This window comes from Furipterus horrens, unplaced genomic scaffold, assembly GCF_987537825.1.
Source record: "Furipterus horrens unplaced genomic scaffold, mFurHor1.1.pri manual_scaffold_3, whole genome shotgun sequence".
Taxonomy (NCBI): Eukaryota; Metazoa; Chordata; class Mammalia; order Chiroptera; family Furipteridae; genus Furipterus; species Furipterus horrens.
Genome location: NW_028327173.1, coordinates 34,115,239 through 34,134,931, shown reverse-complemented (window position 1 = coordinate 34,134,931; position 19,693 = coordinate 34,115,239). Strand labels below are relative to the sequence as shown.

Genomic DNA, 19,693 nt, shown 5'->3' with positions numbered 1-19,693 from the left:
GCAGCTTTCAGGATGCCCTTGCATGCCTGGAGCTAGTGGCTGGAAACATTGTTTCAAAGATCTGCTTTACTTCTAAGACTCAGGAAGATGGGAGGGATCTTGGACTGTGGGCTGGTATGGAAGAAGCAGACAGAGCCTAGGGAGGGTTCTGTGAATGGTCAGAACGGTTTGCAACACCCACTGGGTGAGAGGACGCAGGGGGAGAGAGGAGGCAGGGAGGAAGGGAGAAGCAACAACGGACATTTTTGGGCTATCTCTGGCTCTAGGAGGCTCTCTCTGGCCCTCACGCCCTCACTCTCTGGCTCCTGTGGGCTCCCTCCATGTGGCTTGGAGAAGGGATCTCCAGGCTGCTTTAAGAAGAGGCTCTTGCCAGACTGCTTTGAGAAGGAGAGGAGATCCATGCGGTTTGCAGGAAGAAGGCAGTTTACAAGGAGGCTGAGAATCCAGGCGTTCCTGCATTGAGAGCTGGAGGGCACCACAGCACAGAAAGGACCTCCCCAATCAGAACTGAGTGATTGGCAGCTACTGGTAAAGCTGAACTGTGCCTAGGAAGTAGGGAAACGGTGTTTCTGACCTTCCTAAGACTGGCCAGGTCTGGGAGGGGGAGGCAGGACTTTGCGTAAATAAACAATTCTTTTCCTTTTCACCAAACTCTGGTATTCAGAGTTATAATTCTGGCAGCGGGCAATCAGACCCCTAACTAAACAGCCCGTGGGTTCTGTTTCAATCGGAGCAGCCCAAGGGTTCTGTTACACAATCTTGCACAAAGAAAATAATTAGTGGTTATTGAATATTACATTTTGAATAATTAATGGATACCTCAAACTTGACATTAAAAAAATTTTCCTTCATACTTTCTTCTCTTTCTGTATTGCCTATTATGGTTAATTCATCACTAATCTACTTACCAAGCTGGAACTCTAAACTAATTACCCTCAGCTAGTTCCTTATTCCCTTTCTGGTTGATACAAATGGATGTGCTGCCTGGATGATATATGTTCACATACTTCCCTTACTGATAACAGATTATATTCCTTTGACTAAGGCTGTCAGTGAGTAACTAGAGTGAGTTACAGTATCCTGGCCACTGATCAGTTGTGGGGTATGTGACCCAAGCTTGGACTAATCAGAACCTTTCTCAAGAGATTTTTATTTTTAAAAGTTATTGTAAATTGGGAGAGAGGCACTTTCTTGCCTTTAGGGTCATGTAGGTGGAAGAAAGTGATTTGGGGGCTTTCTGTGACCATGTTACTCCTTCATGTGACATAAGCTCATCTATGGTAGAAGAGAATTAAGTGAACATCAATGAGAGAGGGAGAAAGAGTGCGAACAGCATTTAAATTCCATGTGCCCATTCCTGAGGTCCTTAGAGTTGTGCTGGTTTCCGAAGTTTTCTTTTGTTTCTGAGAGCTTCTGGTTTTTGCTTAAGGTAACTGGAGTTGAATTTCTGTCAGTTGCAACTCAGAAAGACTTGATCTTTGCATTCATTCGATCAAAAGGATAAGTGAATTATATTTATAAATCTGCTAACATCCCCTGCTTTTCATTTACACTGCAACTACTTTGGTTTAGGCCTCTGTTGTCTCATACTTGGACTCTGTCTGCCACTCTCAGCCCCACCCTGCCAGTTATTCTCCTACTCCACTAAGTGTAATTCTAAGAATTTTAACACATTATTTTCCTGTTTAATTTTCCTTAATGTCACCTTAGTACACATTTCTAGGCTTGACTTATATGTTTGTTTAAAATCTGACTACCTCAGCTTCTGTCATTTTTTTCTGTATACTCTGCGCACTAGCCACACAAATAAATTGCCACTTTTTACCTGTGCCCGTCTATTGTACTGTCTGTGATTTTGTTCACATTTTATCCACTGCCTAGAGTTCTGCCTTCCCTGAGTCCCAACTATATTAACCTGGTAACCTATTACCGTTTAGAACTCAAATGTTCTTACATAGAATTAATCATTTTCTCATTGCTGTTAAACTTCATTTTACTTATAGTAATTTCCTTATGTGTCTCTCAATCTCTATCAACTTCCACATTATGAGCTATGATTACAAAACTTAGTCATCATTAGGTTCCAAGCACCCAGTATGATAATTTCCTTCCTCACTTAGAGACGAGAGATATGTGAACAAATATGTAACCTCAGGCTAAAGCCTAACCCAACTTACCTGCGCTCTAATCCAGAGCTGCTCAGCTCAGTATAGGTCAACCTAAACACAACCTGCAAACCTATGAACTTAAAAATAAATGTTAATTGTTGTAAACCAATAAATATTTGGGGTGAATTATTTTGCTATTACCTTAATGATACATTTTTCATTTTATAGATTTGAAAAGGCCTGTAGCCAGAAAGTTGTGACATGGACTCAGCAAGCGCTTGCTAAGTTTCAAGTGCTCTACCAAATGTTATGGAAGTGGCAAAGAGTAATTCAGATAAATGCATATATTAACATAGATGCATCTTCCTTGCAGGGTAAACTAAGCATTAGCCTAGAGGCTCATATATAGAGGAGTTTCACATGATGAATTCCATTATATTCAGAATAAGGAGAAAATGCTACTTTGCTAAGAAAATAATAAAAGCAAGTGCTCCCCCCACCCCCTTTTAAAAAATTCTGTCTTAGTCTATTCAGGCTGCCATAACTACTCATAGACTGCATGGCTTAAACAACAGAAATTAATTTTCTCACAGTTTTGGAAGCTGTAAAGCCCAGATCAAAGTTCCAAAGTTCCGGCAGGATTCAGTCTCTGGTGAAAGCCTTCTTCCTGGCTTGCAGATGTTCCCTTCTCACTATGTCCTCAAATTGTCTTTCCTGCTGCCTGTGCACAGAGAACGAGAGAGAGAGAGGGATGGGGAGAGAGGGACAGGGAATGCTCTAGCTCTGTGGTATCCCTTCTTATAAGGATACTAACCATATCATATCAGGGTCCCACTCTTATATCTCATTTAACCTTAATTACCTTCTTACAGGTGCTGTCGCCAAGTACAGACAAGTTGGTTTTCAGCATATGAATTTGGCAGAGTGGGGGCACAAGCATTCAGTACAGAACACTAAGTACCATAATTGCCTACTTTCATTCCATAAACTCAATTAGGTTCTCCTATTACATGCTTCTATGGTACTAGGGGTATATCTCTTCTTCATAACTTTTATTATACTTGAAGTGGTTCAATTAATGTCTATATTTCTATGAGAGCATAAGAACCCAAAGATACTTTGTCTGTATTGCTCACTGTCATAACCATAACAATAATTTTAAGTTGACCTGTAACTTATCCTCAATAAATAGTTAAATGAATCTTTCATTAAAGATAGAAGTTGGTTAGTTAACTTTCCAAATGAGAATCAAGACATTTTATGTATAAGTTTTACCCACTTTCTGGAAGTACTTCTTGACTATTTACATTTGAAATAAGAACAAAGGAGAGTAACTCACACTGTTTGGGTTTAGAGTGGAATTGCATTCATGAATCATACCATTCATTCCCCATCCTTTCGAGGGGCTAATTGCTGAGAATACTAAAGTTCCAAAGGAAAAAAGTCAAATGGGAAGGAAAATGTGGCCTTACTAATGGTTGGGAAAACAAGTAAGGAATCTCTTACTCCCCATTTATGTTCTATCCTCATTCCACTGACTGACAAAAACTGAACTTCTCTGGCAAGCACAGTTAACTCTGTGGCTTAGACTGGGAGCCTGATGGATTGTACTGCTTTCTCTTCACTGAATTTCTGTTGGTTTCCATGCATGTAGACACCGTATACAGTAGTCCCTCTCTATGTCGCAGTTCACTTACCACGGCCTCACGGTATCGCAGGATTAAAAAAAAAATTTAATTATTTATCGCAGATTTTTTGCTATATTGTGGGATTTTGTGGTACTGTACACGCATGTTGTTAAAGTTACGTAGGTTTAAGAGTGTAGAATATGTTTAAGAACATAAGTAGTGTTTATTAAAGTGTGGAAAAGGTTAATAAGGGAGTGGGAAAGGTTAATAAGGGACTGGGAATGGTTCATAAGTGTGTGGAAAGGGTTTATAAAGCCTTGAAGTATATATAAATATTAAAATAAATGTAAGGTTCCTACTTCACAGATTTTCACCTATCGCGGGGTGGGGTGGGGGTCTAGAATGTAATACCTGTGATAAGGGAGGGAATACTGTACATGTGGTCCACCTAGTAAATGAAAATTGAATTTCAAGGAGGTTAAATTACTTTCCTAAAGTTATAGTTTAGTGAGTGGTAGAGCAAAGACCTGAAACCATATCTGTCTGATTCACTGCTAGAGTCCTCAAACTTTACCATGTGATGAAAAAAGAAAGTGATATGAGAAGATGATGGGGAAAGATTAATTTTTAAAAATCATCTTGGAAGAGGTTGTGGTTGAGCAAGGCCTTAAAGGCTTCAGTGAAAAGTAGTAGATGATGAGAGGGCTCCGAACTATGGGAATAGCTTCAGTAAATGTGGCAAGACAGTATGGTTGTGGAACAGTGAATAAACCTGTATGTTAAAAATACAGGAACTCCAATGATAGATGAAGTTACACAGGTTTATAAGGGCCAAATTATAGAGGCTTGTTTTTGTGGCAGGCTGATTTTACATATCATTCTTTAGGTGGTAGAAAAGCCATCAAAGGTAGATCTGTGGAAATCAGACAATATGAGAGTGGGGTTCTTGATGTGGTTAGATACTATGGGCATGAAGATCACTTAGGAGTTTGCTGCTACAGACTAAGAGAAGATTAATTGAGAAGCGATAGAATGTGATGTGAGAATCTCTCAGAGTTCTAGTAGACAGTAATCCTGTCGTAAGTCCAAGGTCACAAAGGTAATCAATGATAGATCCAGAGCTATAACCAGGTATTCTGACTGCCATTATAATCAATCCACTTAAAAATATGTGCCAAAAAGCATTTTTAATTTTTGAAGAATGACTTTGAAAATGTCACCCTACCTTCAAGTCTCTATTTTTATTCATCATTGGATAATGAGATATAAAGCATTAATTATTCACCATGTGTTCAATGTTTAATTGCTAGTTAATAGCTCCTAATATATTTCAAGGAAATCATCTTGTTTGTTTACTTGGAATATCAATTTTTGTAGATGAAAATGAAAATATGCTGTCAACTTTGAGTCATATTGCAGCTTTATTTCCTAATGCCACAGAAGCTCAGGGCTGAAAGCAAAAAATTTCTAAGTTTTGTGTGGCCTGGAGCTTATATAATTTCTGAGAGTCTTATTTAAGAAAAATTAAACAAAATTATAAATATAAAATTTTATCTTCAGAATAAGAAAGGACATCACAATATACTACTGGCACCTTGGGGATTCAGGTCCCTTTTTGCTGAACTGTCTTTGGCTGTTTACCAGAAATGCTACAAAGAAGTGTAGCCTTGCTTTTCCTTTATACTATATTCTGCTACTCCCAGCCTTCGCGAGGGCTTGCACATGAGGAAACATAAAGCTTGAGCTTTATTTGCTTCCCAGTAAATCCACCTCTGTTTGGAAGGAATCTTTGATTATCTAGTCCAAACATTTCAACTCTTGGGATGCTAAATCATTGTCCAACCATGTCTTCAAGTTCTGTGTTGATAATGAACTCACATCTAAGATAGGCTCGCTGGTTTTCTGTTGAAAGGAAATTTCAGTATTACTATTTTTCATCAATGTGACTGTTTTGCCCCTTCTTTTTCATGAAAGTTAGTCAGACACATAAAATTATCAAGTGGGGAAGAAGAATTTATTCCTTTACATACACCGGTGAATTTCTTACTCTCACTGCTTCATATGCTTCTTAATCAATTCTTGCTTGATCCACTACAGTATATTTCTTTGTATTATTACTACTTCTGTCTTGATCTTTATCCAAGTGTTTCATTTTATCTTTATACTACTCCTAGATAAATCCTTTTAAAATAAAATTTAACATGCTACTTGTTTGCTTAAAATCTTCCGATGTTTCATTTCCTTACCCTAGTCTACCTCTTTAGCCTCAAGTCCTGACACTTCTTGCATTATTGGACCTTGGCCATACTGGCAATTTCCTAGCCTAACCTCATTGCTCTGTGCTCTTTCATATAATGCCCTTTCCACCTTCTCCCATTTGACATGTGGAAGTCTCCTACTCATCCTTCAAGTATAACTTCTCACTTCTGTTGACTCCTTGCCAGCCTTGCAACCCCAGGTAGGGTTAGACTTTTTACTTCTGTATCCCTACAGCACTTTTTGCCTATGTTGACTATGATTCTTACCGTTTTATTATAACTACTTATTCATTAGTTTTTCTCAATTGATTTATATCTTTTTTATCCCTATTCAATACTTTTATGCACCAAGAATTGTTTTCACGCCTCTGCGTGCATAATCTTGTTTAATCCTTAAAACAACTTTATGAGTTTACAGTTGGAATATTTGAGCCACAGTATCCAGCCCAAGACCACACAGCTAGGATGGGGTTAGAGCTGTGATGTGAACCCAGGCAATCTTATTCCAGAGTCTGTGCTTTTAATAACTATTCTGTACTAACATATTAGAATTTTTAGTGAATAGCAGAATTCCTCCTATGTAGCAAGTGCTCAACGAACATTTGGTGATTGAAAGAAAGGCATATAAGATTTATTTAGCTTCTTTTCATAGCCAAAATATATTATTGTATTGCTGTATTTGGAGATACTTATTGCTGGGTTCAGCATTTCTTTTGCCCTATTTTTCCTAGAGGCTGTATATATTTTTTTAGGATATTCATACAATAAAATGCATTTTCCAAGCTTTTTCTTACTCTCAGCCTTTTCTGGAGGAAGGGCTAATTAGGATTTTGCATTGTTGGTGATTATTTAGAAGTAGGGGCAGCAATGATGTAAGATGACAACATCGATTTCTGTCCTTTTGCCTTCCTAGTCTTTTGATCAGGCAACTGTACAGCTTTAAAACGCGCACCCCCCTCTTTTTTAAATGGTGATCCAAGATGGCAAACATGTTCCCAGGAAGAAGTGGATTTACCAAGGAGAGATTAACTCCTTTAGGGAAGCAGGCACCATTTCATAAATTGCCCTGTCCATGGCTCTAAATTATATCCAGAGAGAAAGATGTCATTTCTCACACATGGATGAGCACTTTGTTTTCTGAGAAGGTCTTCCGAACCTGACTACTGGAATCAGTTACTCTTCTGTGGAAGGTGAAGTTTTGGAAATGAACAGTTTGGATAGGATGGGAAAGTCCAATGATAATTTTCCAGCATAATGAGATTCTTATTTTCCTTTCTTATTTTTAGAGGCTGCAAAGGGTTAGTCCCAAGGGCACTTGAATCCCAATTCACCATTTCCAGTTGGCATTTTAATTCAGAATATTAGTTATAATTTGTTCCTTGTCTAATTCCTAGATAAGTTAAGGTATTTTTCAGTTTAAAATTTCTTGTGTAAGGTAAGAGGTCTGAAGAAAAAAATAAATTAATAAAAAGCCACTTAGAAAGCAGAAAGTGGAATGCATTTTTCTGCATAGATTTTTTTTTCTTTTTGGAAACAGAAATCTCAAGTATGTCTCTGTAGAGAGAGATTTTTGAGGGGGAGCTTTTTTATATTCCTGGACTAAAGAAGAAAATATGGCCAAAATAGAAAAGGAAAATAAGTACCTCATTATTCTGGAAAATCTGGTGAACTGTGTAACAAAAGTTTTTAATAAAGAAAATAAGCCAACATTTAGAGGTCATATACATAGGCTATTTAAGTTGATTGACTTCTTAAAATAACCTTCAATGGACAAATACAGAAAAGTAACTTTATTACAATTTTAAAGATCCACTGTTGGAGATTCTTGGGTTTTTTTTTTTGGGGGGGGGGACCAGTTTATGTTTCTTTACTGTAGATGTAACAATAACCCCCTTTGCACAACATCCTATGGTGTTCTGGGAATTTTTCCATTCGACCCCTTAATGCTTTGAATTTAAATGATGTAATTATTACTGTAGCTTGACTATAAGCTCCATGAAAGCAGGGACTGATTTTTTAATGTTTATATTCCCAGGGCCCAGAACAAGAACTGGAATAGAACATACTTTCAAAATGTTGCCACAGTGACTCTACATTACTCAACAACTTTGGGAATTTGCTTTTATTTATAAATTTATTCAACAGATGTTTATTGAATACCTAGTTTGAGCTAGATACAGTGACAGGTGCTGGGGATACAACAGTTAACAAAACAGAAAAGTATTTTTGGGCTCACATTCTTACCGGAGGGGACAAAAATAAACAATACTCATAGTAAATTAATAATTCTTATGCTTGAATGTGGTAAGTGCTGTGGGAAAATTAGGGCAGCTGAGAGGAATCAGGAATGTGGGAAAATAGCATTTTACAATATTAAATGTTGTGGTCATGTTGGGCTCACTGAGGAAGTGAAATTTGACCAACAGCATGAAGGAGGCTGGGGAGTCATCTCTGTTGAAATGTGTGAAATAGAAGGTTAGGAGAGGAACTAGCTTTTGCAAATCCCTTAAACCAGTGTGCCTGACGTGTAAGAGAAATAGTAAGGTGGCCGACTGGTGAGCATAGTAGGAGAGGAAGTCAGGTGAAAATGAGGGCCAGATTCTGAAGTCTTTTAAAAACTTTAGGTTTTGCTGTGAATGAAATACTAAACCTTTTCAGGATTTTGAAAACTGTGTGACATGATTTATCATGTTTTGGAAAGACTGTTTTGGCTATTGTGTTGGAATAGAATATAGGGAACAAACAAGGAAAACAGGAATAACGCAAGTGGAAAAAGATAGTGGTATCTGTGGAGGTAATGAGAAGTGGCTGGATTCTAGATGTATTTGAAAGGATTCATTAATGGGTTAGTTATTCAGTATGACAGTTAAGAAAAGACGCAAGGTTGACTCCAGCATTTTTTTTGGCTTAAGCACTGCCTAAATAATTTATATACATGAACTCATTTAACCTTTATAATAATACTATAAATAAAATATTTTTATCTTCTTTTGACAGACAAGGAAAAGGAAGTCTAGAACAGTTAGGAGATTTGCTTCCAAGTTTTAAAATTAGTAAGTGGTAGGGTCAGGGTTCAGATCTATGTCTGTCTAACCTTGAGGCTTATGATCTTTCCAATACATAACAGTAGAATAGGCGGTCTCTCCTAAATTTTGTTACTGTGGCCTTTAGCCTTGTTTTTAGGTTTTAAATTTTCACATGTTGCTTAGCTCAGTGCTATCCTCCCAGAATGAAAAATTAATATAAAAAGTAGTTGCAGGCTGGATATATTACTGAAGTGCCTGGAAGAACCTAATGCAAACTCCAAAATCCTTGCATGGTCATGCCCTTGATACTGACAGCACAGGGATTTTTACAGGTAAAGCTCCAATGTAAATAAGCTTAAAATAAAAAAAATTATAAAATACACAGGGAAACAATATTGTGTACATGGAAGATAGCAAACTCATTAAATGTTAGGATTAAGGACGTGAATCCCCAGATTAACGAGGTAAAACAATTTCTGAAAAAAATAAGTCCTTCACTTCTTGATATGTAGTAGTGAAACTAGGATAGGTAAAGAAAAGTTCTCAAAATCAATGAGGGAAAAAGAATACTTTTAAAAAAATTTTTATTATTGTATTTGTTTTTCTCCTCTCCCCCACAGTCACCACACTGTTGTCCATGTCATTAGTTGAGGGAAAAATAATACTTTAAAAGGAGTGGTAGTTCTAAGGTTCTTGAATTTCGAGGAGAGGAAGGTAGAGAAATTTAAATTTATACTTTTTTTATGTCAACTATTGATCTTAAGGAATTTTAAGAATAATAACTACTAGAACATAAATAGAATGGAAACTTCCAGATTGGCAGAGGAAGAAAAGAAATAAAGAAAACACAATTTAGTGGAAGAGAAGATAAAAGAAGCATAACAGCAGTAGAGTAGTTACGAAAAACAAGATGATAAAAACTCAGGAATTGAAATAAATGTAAATGGACCGTATTTCCCAGTTAAAATACAAAGATGTCTGATTGGATTGAAGTATCAACTAGGGTATGATAAATAAAATCAAATTCAAGCTGGAGTGTTTGGGTTCACAGCCAGGCTCTAAGAGTTACTTAGCTTTATGACCTTAAGTAATTTACTTATCTTTATATCTCAGTTTCATCAGAGTAAAATGAGATTGACAACAGAAACTACTTCCTAGGGGTATGATGATGTTTAAATGAGTTAACGTTAACTTGGCAACCTGATGAGTGTTTGTCACATAGTAAATACTGTGTAATTATTAGCTGTTAATATCCATTTAAAATTAAATGAGCAGACATTTCTAAGTAGAAAATTTACATTGTTTCTTCTTTGTACATTAATTCATATTTTCTTTTTTACTTTTCCCACAGATTTATCTTAAAGCACTATATGTCTATATTTTTCTTGAAAATTGTTTATTGATGATTTTATTATGTCTCTACTCTGTATATGTAAATATAAAACTTAGTTTGCATAACCTAAAAGCTACATTTAAGCTACATATTATGCTACTTTCATAATTATTAAATGTAAAATTAAAATTATCAATATATCTTTCAATTAAATGAATTAAACTATGCTTCCTTTTTTTTTTGTAGCCATTCTAATTGTGTGTAGTGGTATCTCATTATGGGTTTAATTTGCATTTCCTTGATGATGAGCAGGGATTAGCATCTTTTATTTGCTTTTTAGCCACACATATCCTTTATTGTCTGTTCAAACCTATTGCTCATTTTCTGATGAGGTTGTTGGTATTGAGCTCTTTGTATATTCTGAATACAAGTTCTTTGTTATTGTGACAAATATCTTCTCCCACTCTGTTGCTTTGCTTTTCATTTTTTACTAGTGTCTTTCAAAGAGCTAAAGTTTTTGAAAAAAATTAATTGAACAATTTTTCTTTAATATTTTGTATTTTCTGTGTTTTATGTAAGAAATCTTTGCTTACTCAAAGGCTATAAAGATTTTTTTCCTATGATTTACTTGATGTTTTTTAATTTTAGGTTTTACATTTGTATCTATGATTCATTTTGAATTCTTGTATATGATTTTAAGTAAGGGTTGATGTTCGCTTTTAGTACAATTTGTTGATAAGACATTACCTCATTTAATTGCCTTGCAAATCAATTACTTATTTATGTGTAGTCTATTTATGGACTCTATTCTATTTCATTAATGTGTCTGTCTAACTTCTTGAATACCAAACGATCTTGATTACTGTATTATTTTAGCATATTTTTCTTTATTAAAATTGTTTTGATTATACCAGGTTTTTTGTATTTTCATATATGATTAGAATAAGCTAGTCACTTCTACCAAGAGGTTTCTTGGACTTGATTGTAATTCCATTGAAAACATATATATATATAAATTTGGGGGAGCTGCCATCTTAACAAATTTGAATCTTCCATCTATGAACATATGGCATATATTTCCATTTTATTTAGGTATTCTTTAAACTCTCTCAGCAATATTTTGTAATTTTCAGTGTAAAATAACTTGGACATTTGTCATTGGATTTATTTCTAGGTATTTTGTGGTTTTGGTGTTACTATAAATGGGATTATTAAATTTTTATTTTCCATTTGTCTGTTGCTAGTGCAATTGTTTGTCACTGGTACAATTGATTTTTGTATATTCACTTGGTATCCAGTGACCTTGCTAAATTTTTTATTAATTAGTTCAAGCAGTTCTGTAGATTTTCTGGGATTTTCAATGTAAACATTATCATTTGTAGTAAGGACAGCTTTATTTTTTCTCCTAACTTGTATGTCTTTTATTTTTCTTGCATTATTGCAGTAGCCTGGCTTTCCAGAATTATGTTGAATAGATGTGCTGAAAGTGGACATCCTTCCCTTATTCTTGATCGCAGGGAGAAGCAATTAAATTTGACATCATTTAGTATGATATTAACTGTAGTTTCTTTTTAAAAAGTACACACCACTTATCAGTAGTAGGATGTTTTCTACTATCCTTAGTTTGAGGAATTAAAAAAAAATCATGTTTGATTTTGCAGGTTTTTTTTTGTTTCTACTGATACAGTGATATGGTGAATATGATGAATTACATTATTTGATTTTCAAATGTTAAACAACCTTTCAACCTTTGGTTAAACCTACTTATACTTTTTTTGTTAAATTATTCCTGAGTATTTTATATTTTGTGATGGTACTGTAAATGAAATTGCTCTCTTAATATCATTTTGAACTAATTCATTGCTAGTGTTTAGATATGCAATTGATTTTTGCACATTGATTTGCATCCTGCAATCTTGCTACAATACTTTTTTTTTAGCTTAAATAACGTGTGTGTGAATGTGTGTGTGTGTATTTCTTATTTCTTAGAATTTTTTTAAATAAAATCTCATGTCATCTGCAAATAGATATAATTTTACTTCTTTCCCATATGAATAATTTTTTTTTCATCTTGCCACTTGTTCTGGTTAAAATCACCCCTACAATGTTGAATAGAAATGATCAGAGCAAACATATTTATCTTGGCCCTGATTTAGGGGGAAAACTTTTAGGCTTTAACCATTAAGTATGCTGTTAGCTGTTATTTTTTTTAGATACTCTTCTGATCAATAGTGTTTTTATCATGAAAAGAGAGTGAAATACTGTTTTGTGCATCTACTGAGATGATTATGTGTTTCTTGTCCTTTATTCTAGTAACGTGGTATATTACATTAATTGATTTTCTTATGTGGAACTAATTTTAATTTCTGGGGTGAATCCCACTTGTCATAATATATAATCATTTTTTATATTGCTGAATTTGACTTGCTAGCATGTTGTTGAATGTATTTTGGTTACTATTCATAAGGGATACTGATTTGTAGTTTTCTTGTGATGTCCTTGATTTTAGTATCAAGGTAATTCTTACCCCAAAGAATGAATTTGGACATATTCTCTCTTCTTCATTTTTTGGAAGAGGAGTTTGTTAAGTATTGGTATTAATTTCTTTTTAAAAGCTTTGTCAAATTTACCAGCGCATATGTACTTTTCCTATTGAAATATTTTATTACTAAATCAGTCCTGCATTTTTATTTTAAGTTTATTTGGATACTAATATTTCTCCTTAAGTATTTTTGTTTGTGGCTTTCTAGAATTTTGCTCATTTCATCTAATTTGTTGCCATAATATTGGCCATAGCATGTCCTTCCTTTAATCCCTGATTTTGCAAATTTGAGTCCTCTATCTCTCTTTTTTAGTTAATATAGGTAAAAATTTTGTTCATCACCTCAAAGAATGAATTTTGGTTTCATTGATTTATCTTATTTTTTTCTATTCTCTATTTTACATATTTCTACTCTTTATTTTTTCTACCTTTGTTGGGTTTAGTTTTCTTTTTTTAATCTTCAGAAATTAAAAGATTAGAAAGATTAGGTTACTGCTTCAAGATCTTTGTTTTGTAAAGAAATATAGACATATACAGCCATATATGTCTCTGTAAGTACTGCTTTCTCTGCATCCATAGCTTTGGTATGTTGTGGTTTTGTTTTCTTTATGCCAAGGTATTTTAAACTTTCCTTGTAATTTCCTATTGACCCTCTTGATTGTTTAGGAATGTATTGTTTAATTTCCACATGTTTTTGAATTCCTTCAATTTCCCTCTGTTACTGATTTCTAATTTTCTTCTGTTTTGTCTGAACAATATTCTTTGCATGATTTTCTTCATGGTAAATTTATTGAGACTTATTTTCTGCTCTTATGGTCTTTCCTGTAAAATGTTCCTTGTGAACTTGAGAAAAAAATGTGTATTTTACTGTTGTTGGGTGGTATGTTCTACATAAGAATGTTATTCTAGTTGGCTTTTAGTGTTGTTTAATTTTTGTATTTCCTTCTGATATTCTTTCTAGTTTTCAATTATTATTGTTGACTTTTCTATTTCTCTCTTTATTATGACACTTCATTTATTTTGGGACTTTCTTGTTAACTGTATCTGTATTTATAATCATTACTGGCTGGTTTAGCTCAGTGGATTGAGCGTCGGCCTGCGAGCTAAGTGTCGCTGGTTCGATCTTCCAGTCAGGGCACATCAGAGAAGGAAAACTCTGATTCCAAAAAACCTCCGCTGCCTTGCGGCATACCTCTTCAGGGGAAAGGCTAAGGGAGTAAACCACGACAGAAAATCCGGAGCCGGAGTCCCTAAGGCGGTTTGACGTTGTAGTCAACACCGGCAACTCCTGCGGCGCACCTGAAGCCAAGCTGTATTGACTCCGTCTTTCCCTTGGATCCTTCAGCTGCGAAGAGAGGGGGGGTCTGCTGCATGGGCAACAGCAGACCCTCCATATCACCCTGCCCAGGCTCTGTAGCTTCAGCTTCACTGGAGAGGACACTCCAGCGTCATCTCAAGATGTCGATTCAACACGGGAGGAGACAGATACCGTGTCACTCCCGAGTCAGACTGCACAACCATTCTCGGCGGTGCAGATAGACTCTTGAGAAGCTACACCATCGTCTCTCGAGACGGACAGCTGCCGACGATTTATAATCATTATGTCTTCTTGATGGATTGCTATTTTTGCCATAATAAAATACCCTTCTTTGTCTCTACTAAAATTTTTTGTCTTAAAGTTGATTTTTTCTGTTGTTAGTATAGACATTCCATGTCATCTTTTGCCTTGCTTGGTACATTATTTGCCTTCCTCTACTTTAAACTCCTTTGTGTGTTTTTATCTAAGTCTATCTCTTGTAGACGGCATGTGGTTGACTCATTAAAAAAAAATTCATTCTGATATTTGTTGCCTTTAATTCAAATGTTTAATCCACTTACATTTATTGTAATTACTGATGAGGTAAGATTATTTTGCTATCTACTTTCAATATGTTTTATGTCTCCCCATTTTTTCCATTATTGCCTTCTTTTGTGTGAAATGGTTGTTACCTAGTGTACATTTTAATTTTCTTCTTATTGATTTACTGTATTTTAAAATTTCTTTTCTTAATGGTTGCTTTAGATTTACAATGAGCTTAATTTAACTAGCAGTCTAGTTCAAATTAATACCAACTTAATTTCAATAATATACACATAGACATGTTTATAGTCACACAAATTACATCTGGGTACACTATATATACTCTATACAGATTCATAATTATTGCTTTCTGTGGTTGTCTTTTATACTAATAGGAGAAAAATCTATGAACAAACTATATTTATACTCTCTTTTATATTTACCTATGTAGTTACATTTGCTGTTGCTCTTTTTTTTTCTTCAAGTGGATTTCAGTTCTTTTCTAGTGTTTTCTTATTACAGCCCAAAGGACATCGTTTAATATTCTTTGTAGGGCAAGTTTTAAAATCTGATAATGTCTTAACTTTCTTATATTTGAAGAATTTTATTTGCTGGCTATCAAATTCTTTTTTAATTTTTAAATTATTTTTAATAGTTTTTTGTTGTTATTCTATTATAGTTGTCTCAATTTTTCCCCCTTTGCCCTCCTCCGTCCATCCCACACTCCACTCCTGCAGTCAATTCCCACCCTGTTGTTTGTGTCCGTGGGTCATTCATACATGTTCTTTGTCTAGTCCCTTCCTCTTCTTTCCACCGTTATCCTGCTCCTTTCTCCCCTTTGGTCACTATTAATCTGTTCCACGTTTCCTTGCCTGTGGTTCTATTTTGTTAGTTAGTTTATTAGATTTTGTTATAGGTGAGATTATACAGGTATCTGTCTCTCATCAACTGACTTATTTCATTTAGCATAATCTTCTCCAGTTCCATCTGCTCTGTCACAATTCCTTCTTTCCTTCTGCTATGTAGTATTCCATTGTGTAAACGTACCACAGTTTTTTTTTTTACCTACTCATTTACTGTTGGGACTTAGACTGCTTCCAGCACTTGGCTATTGTCAATAATGGATAAAAGACTTAAATATTAAGTTGTTATACCATAAAAGTGCTAGAGGAAAACATAGGCAGGAAAATTTCAGATAGCCCATGTAACAATATTTGTGCCATTGTATCTCCTAGGGCAAGGGGAATAAAGGAAAAATTAACAAATAGGGCTGCATCAAACTAAAAAGCTCTCTGCATGGCTAAAGAAACCACCATCAAAATGAAAAGGGAACTGACTGTTTGAGAGAACATATTTGCTATCAAATTCTTATTTGATAGTTTTTCTTGCAGCTATTTGAATATGTTTTCCCACTTCTTTCTGAGCTCTATGGTTCCTAATGAGAAATCAGCTGCTAATTTCATTGCAGATGCCTTATATACAATGAATTACTTCTGTATTACTGCATTCAGGATTACAGTAGTCCTTCTCTATATCGCAGTCCACTTATCGCGGCCTCACTGTATCATGGGATTTAAAAAAATATTATATTTAATTATTTATCCAGGATTTTTTGCTATATTGCGGGATTTGCGGTGCTGTATACATATGTTGTTAAAGTTACATAGGTTTAAGAGTGTAGAATATGTTTAAGAACATAAGTATTGTTTATAAAAGTGGGGAAAAGGTTAATAAGGGAGTGGGAAAGGTTAATAAGGGACTGGGGACGGTTTATAAGTGTGTGGGAAGGGTTTATAAAGCCTTAAAAATATATATAAATACTAAAATAAATGTAAGGTTCCTACTTTGCAGATTTTCACCTATCACGGGGGTGTCTAGAACGTAATACCCGTGATAAGTGAGGGAATACTGTATTGGGTTTTGACTGATTATGATATGTTTAAGTTTGGACTATATTTCATAGGTGGAAAAAGAAAGTGATAAATTCTTTAAAACCACTTAATTTCAGGTTATTTGTATCTTGTTGGGTCTGACTTTTTATTCCCACTTATCAATGTTTGCCTTTTATTAGAATTTTAATTCTATTTATATGTTTTATTTTAATATAATTATTGATAGTTATACTTAAATGGACTATCTTGTTATTCATTTTTGTATTTCCCATCTACTTTCTGTTACTCTGCTATTCTTTTACTGTCTTCATTTGAGTTAATACAAAAATTTTGTTTTATTTTATATTTTCTTATGTATACTATTTCAATTTTATTTTAATGGTTGTTCTAGAATGAACAATAATGCACACATGACTCAGCAAACTATTTAAAAAATTTTTGTTTAAAATTTTAGTTTTAGAGGGTTTTTAGGTTCATAGCAAAGTTGAGAGGAAGTTATAGAGATATCCTATAACCCCTTGTCCACACACATGCATGAACTCCCCCATTATCAATACCCTGCCAATGGTATATTTTTTAAAATTGATGAACCTACATTGGTACATCATAATTACCCAAAAGCCTGTAGTTCACTCATGGCATTGTACATTCTATTGGTCTGGATAAGTATATAATTTTAAATAGCCATTCTTATAGTCACACAGAGTATTTTCACTGCTCTAAAACATTTTCTGCTCTGCAATAAATCCCTTCTCCCATTTGTTCATTCTCTTTTTCTTCTGATACATCTTTTATATGTGTGTTAAATACTTTGTTATTGTTCCACAGATTTCTGGGGCTTTGTTCATTTTTATTCAGTTTTCATTTCCTTCTCTGTTTTTCAGACCATGTGATTTTTTAATTGATTCTGAAGGTCACTGACTCTTTATCATTTCTAATCTAGTGTTAAGCTCATTCAGTTTATTTTATATTTCAGTTATTATGCTTTTTAGTTATAGACTTTTTATTTGGTCCTTATAAAAAGTTACCATTTCTGTGATGCAATTCCCTATTTGTTCACACATGAGAATTATATTTTTCTTTCATTCTTTTTGTTCTTTCACTGTATTTATAATAGCCAATTTCAAGTCCTTGTCTGCTTAATCATACATCTGATCTCATTGTAGATTTATGTTGTTTCTCTCCACTCTCTTGACTGTAGCTGATATATGTATATATATATTTGAATGTCTAATAACTTTGGACATAATGGATGATACATTTTAGAGACTGGATTCTTTCATCTTATGAACCATATGGGCGTTTATTGTCGAAGACCTGAGAGGGTAGATAACTTACCCATTGTCGCACAGCAAGTCAGTTGAGCTGGAATTCGGGTCGGCTGATTCACAGGCCTAGTACTCCATCTATTACAACACAATGGGTGGTTAAAAAAACAGAACCAAGAAATTGGTGCCAGTAGAACTAGAAAAAGAATTTAAAATTTTTGTACATGTAAGGTTAAAGTTTAATTCTAATTTTTTTTTTTTTTTGGACAAAGACATTAGAGTTCATTTTAAAGCAACATATTGCTGTACTCTTCAAGTGCAATACAATACTGACTTCTCAGTCAATCGCTTTCTTGATGTCTGTAGTCATCTTCACTCTTCTTTAGCTTTGACGGCCTGGCTTAGGAATTCACCAAGCCCTTTGATTTTTTATTCCATCCTACTATTTATATTTTAGGCAGTTTGCTGCTCATTTGAATATCAGAGAGAGGAGAGACAAAGAATGGAAGTCACACTTCAGTTCATACACTTTTGATATAACTGTTCTATTGTTGGAGAAAATAGAGATCAATTTCATGATTTGTGAACTTACCATAATTCTTCTTACATAGTAACTACTAAGTTTTGTTTAGAAACATTCTCTACCTTACATATTCTTTAACATGTTCTGATAGAAATTTAAGATATACCAAACATAGTACAAATGCATAGCCCACTTGCATTTGAGAGTTAAGTAAGATCAAATATATTAGAGTTAATTTGTATACCATAAAGCATAATACAAAATACTTAAGATATTACCTTCCTTGTTTTTCAAGCTAGGAAACTGAAGTTTGGTTGTAATTCTTACTTGATTTATTAGGGCTTGCTGTATGCTCCATACAGCATACCAATCTGACAAAGACACAAATGGATCTGCCGGGTAATAAAGACTGGAAAAGCTGCTTGCACAACAGCTTGGGCTAGCTGAAAGCCTTCTCTTATCCTGGGCTGCATTCAGAGTTGGCAGCCTTATAGATTGGGAATACTGTACCTATAAGTACTGAATGATGGCAAATGTTGCTGCCAGAGCGCCTATTATTTAAATGTATGTACAATGGAACTGCATGAACTTCTATTAAAACCCAGTTATCTTAATTTTTATTACCAGGTAACCTTGGACGGGTGGACCAGGTCTCTGAGTTTGAGTATGATTTGTTCATTAGGCCGGATACCTGTAATCCACGCTTCCGAGTCTGGTTCAACTTTACCGTTGAAAACGTGAAAGAATCACAGGTGAGGGAAATTGTGCATACCTTCATTTTGGTTTTGGTAAGATTATGCTTTTGTTTTATTTTAGGAATATTAAAAATTAATGACCATATCATTTTTCTTGAAGAGATATAGAGAAATAGGTATAATATATTGTTTTTATTATCTAAGGCTTTTAAATAATACAAATAGATTACCTGAGAACAAAAAGTATTCTTTATAGGTGAAAGCATTAAGTTGATATGTGAGGCTTTCTTGAAGAACACCGTAAGAAACCATAGAAAGTGACTTGTATTATGTTTGCTATGGTGTGCTATATTATTTCTTCTGTATAAAACCTTTAAATCATTTTACATTTTTCACAGGGTCTTAGTTTCAGAAAATGCTTTTCTTGTATACAATAAGATGTTTATATCTCAAAACAATATGATTCTTGTAACTCATTCTATTTTCTCATTTTGGCCGGTGGAAATCTCAGAGCCAATTTTACAGTCCTCTCTAGTGATTTTGGAAAACATTTTCCTTTTGTTTCGATGTACTGACTTAA

General features: G+C 34.5%; 1 protein-coding gene across 1 annotated transcript in view; it reads left to right on the top strand.

The window, feature by feature from the left end:
* Positions 1-19,693, top strand: part of AGBL4 (AGBL carboxypeptidase 4) — a 1,058,495-nt gene that overhangs the window by 140,937 nt on the left and 897,865 nt on the right. The window contains exon 3 of the mRNA XM_090269428.1: positions 19,046-19,170. Coding sequence (XP_090125554.1) covers positions 19,046-19,170 — 125 coding nt within the window. The remainder of the gene's footprint in view (positions 1-19,045; positions 19,171-19,693) is intronic.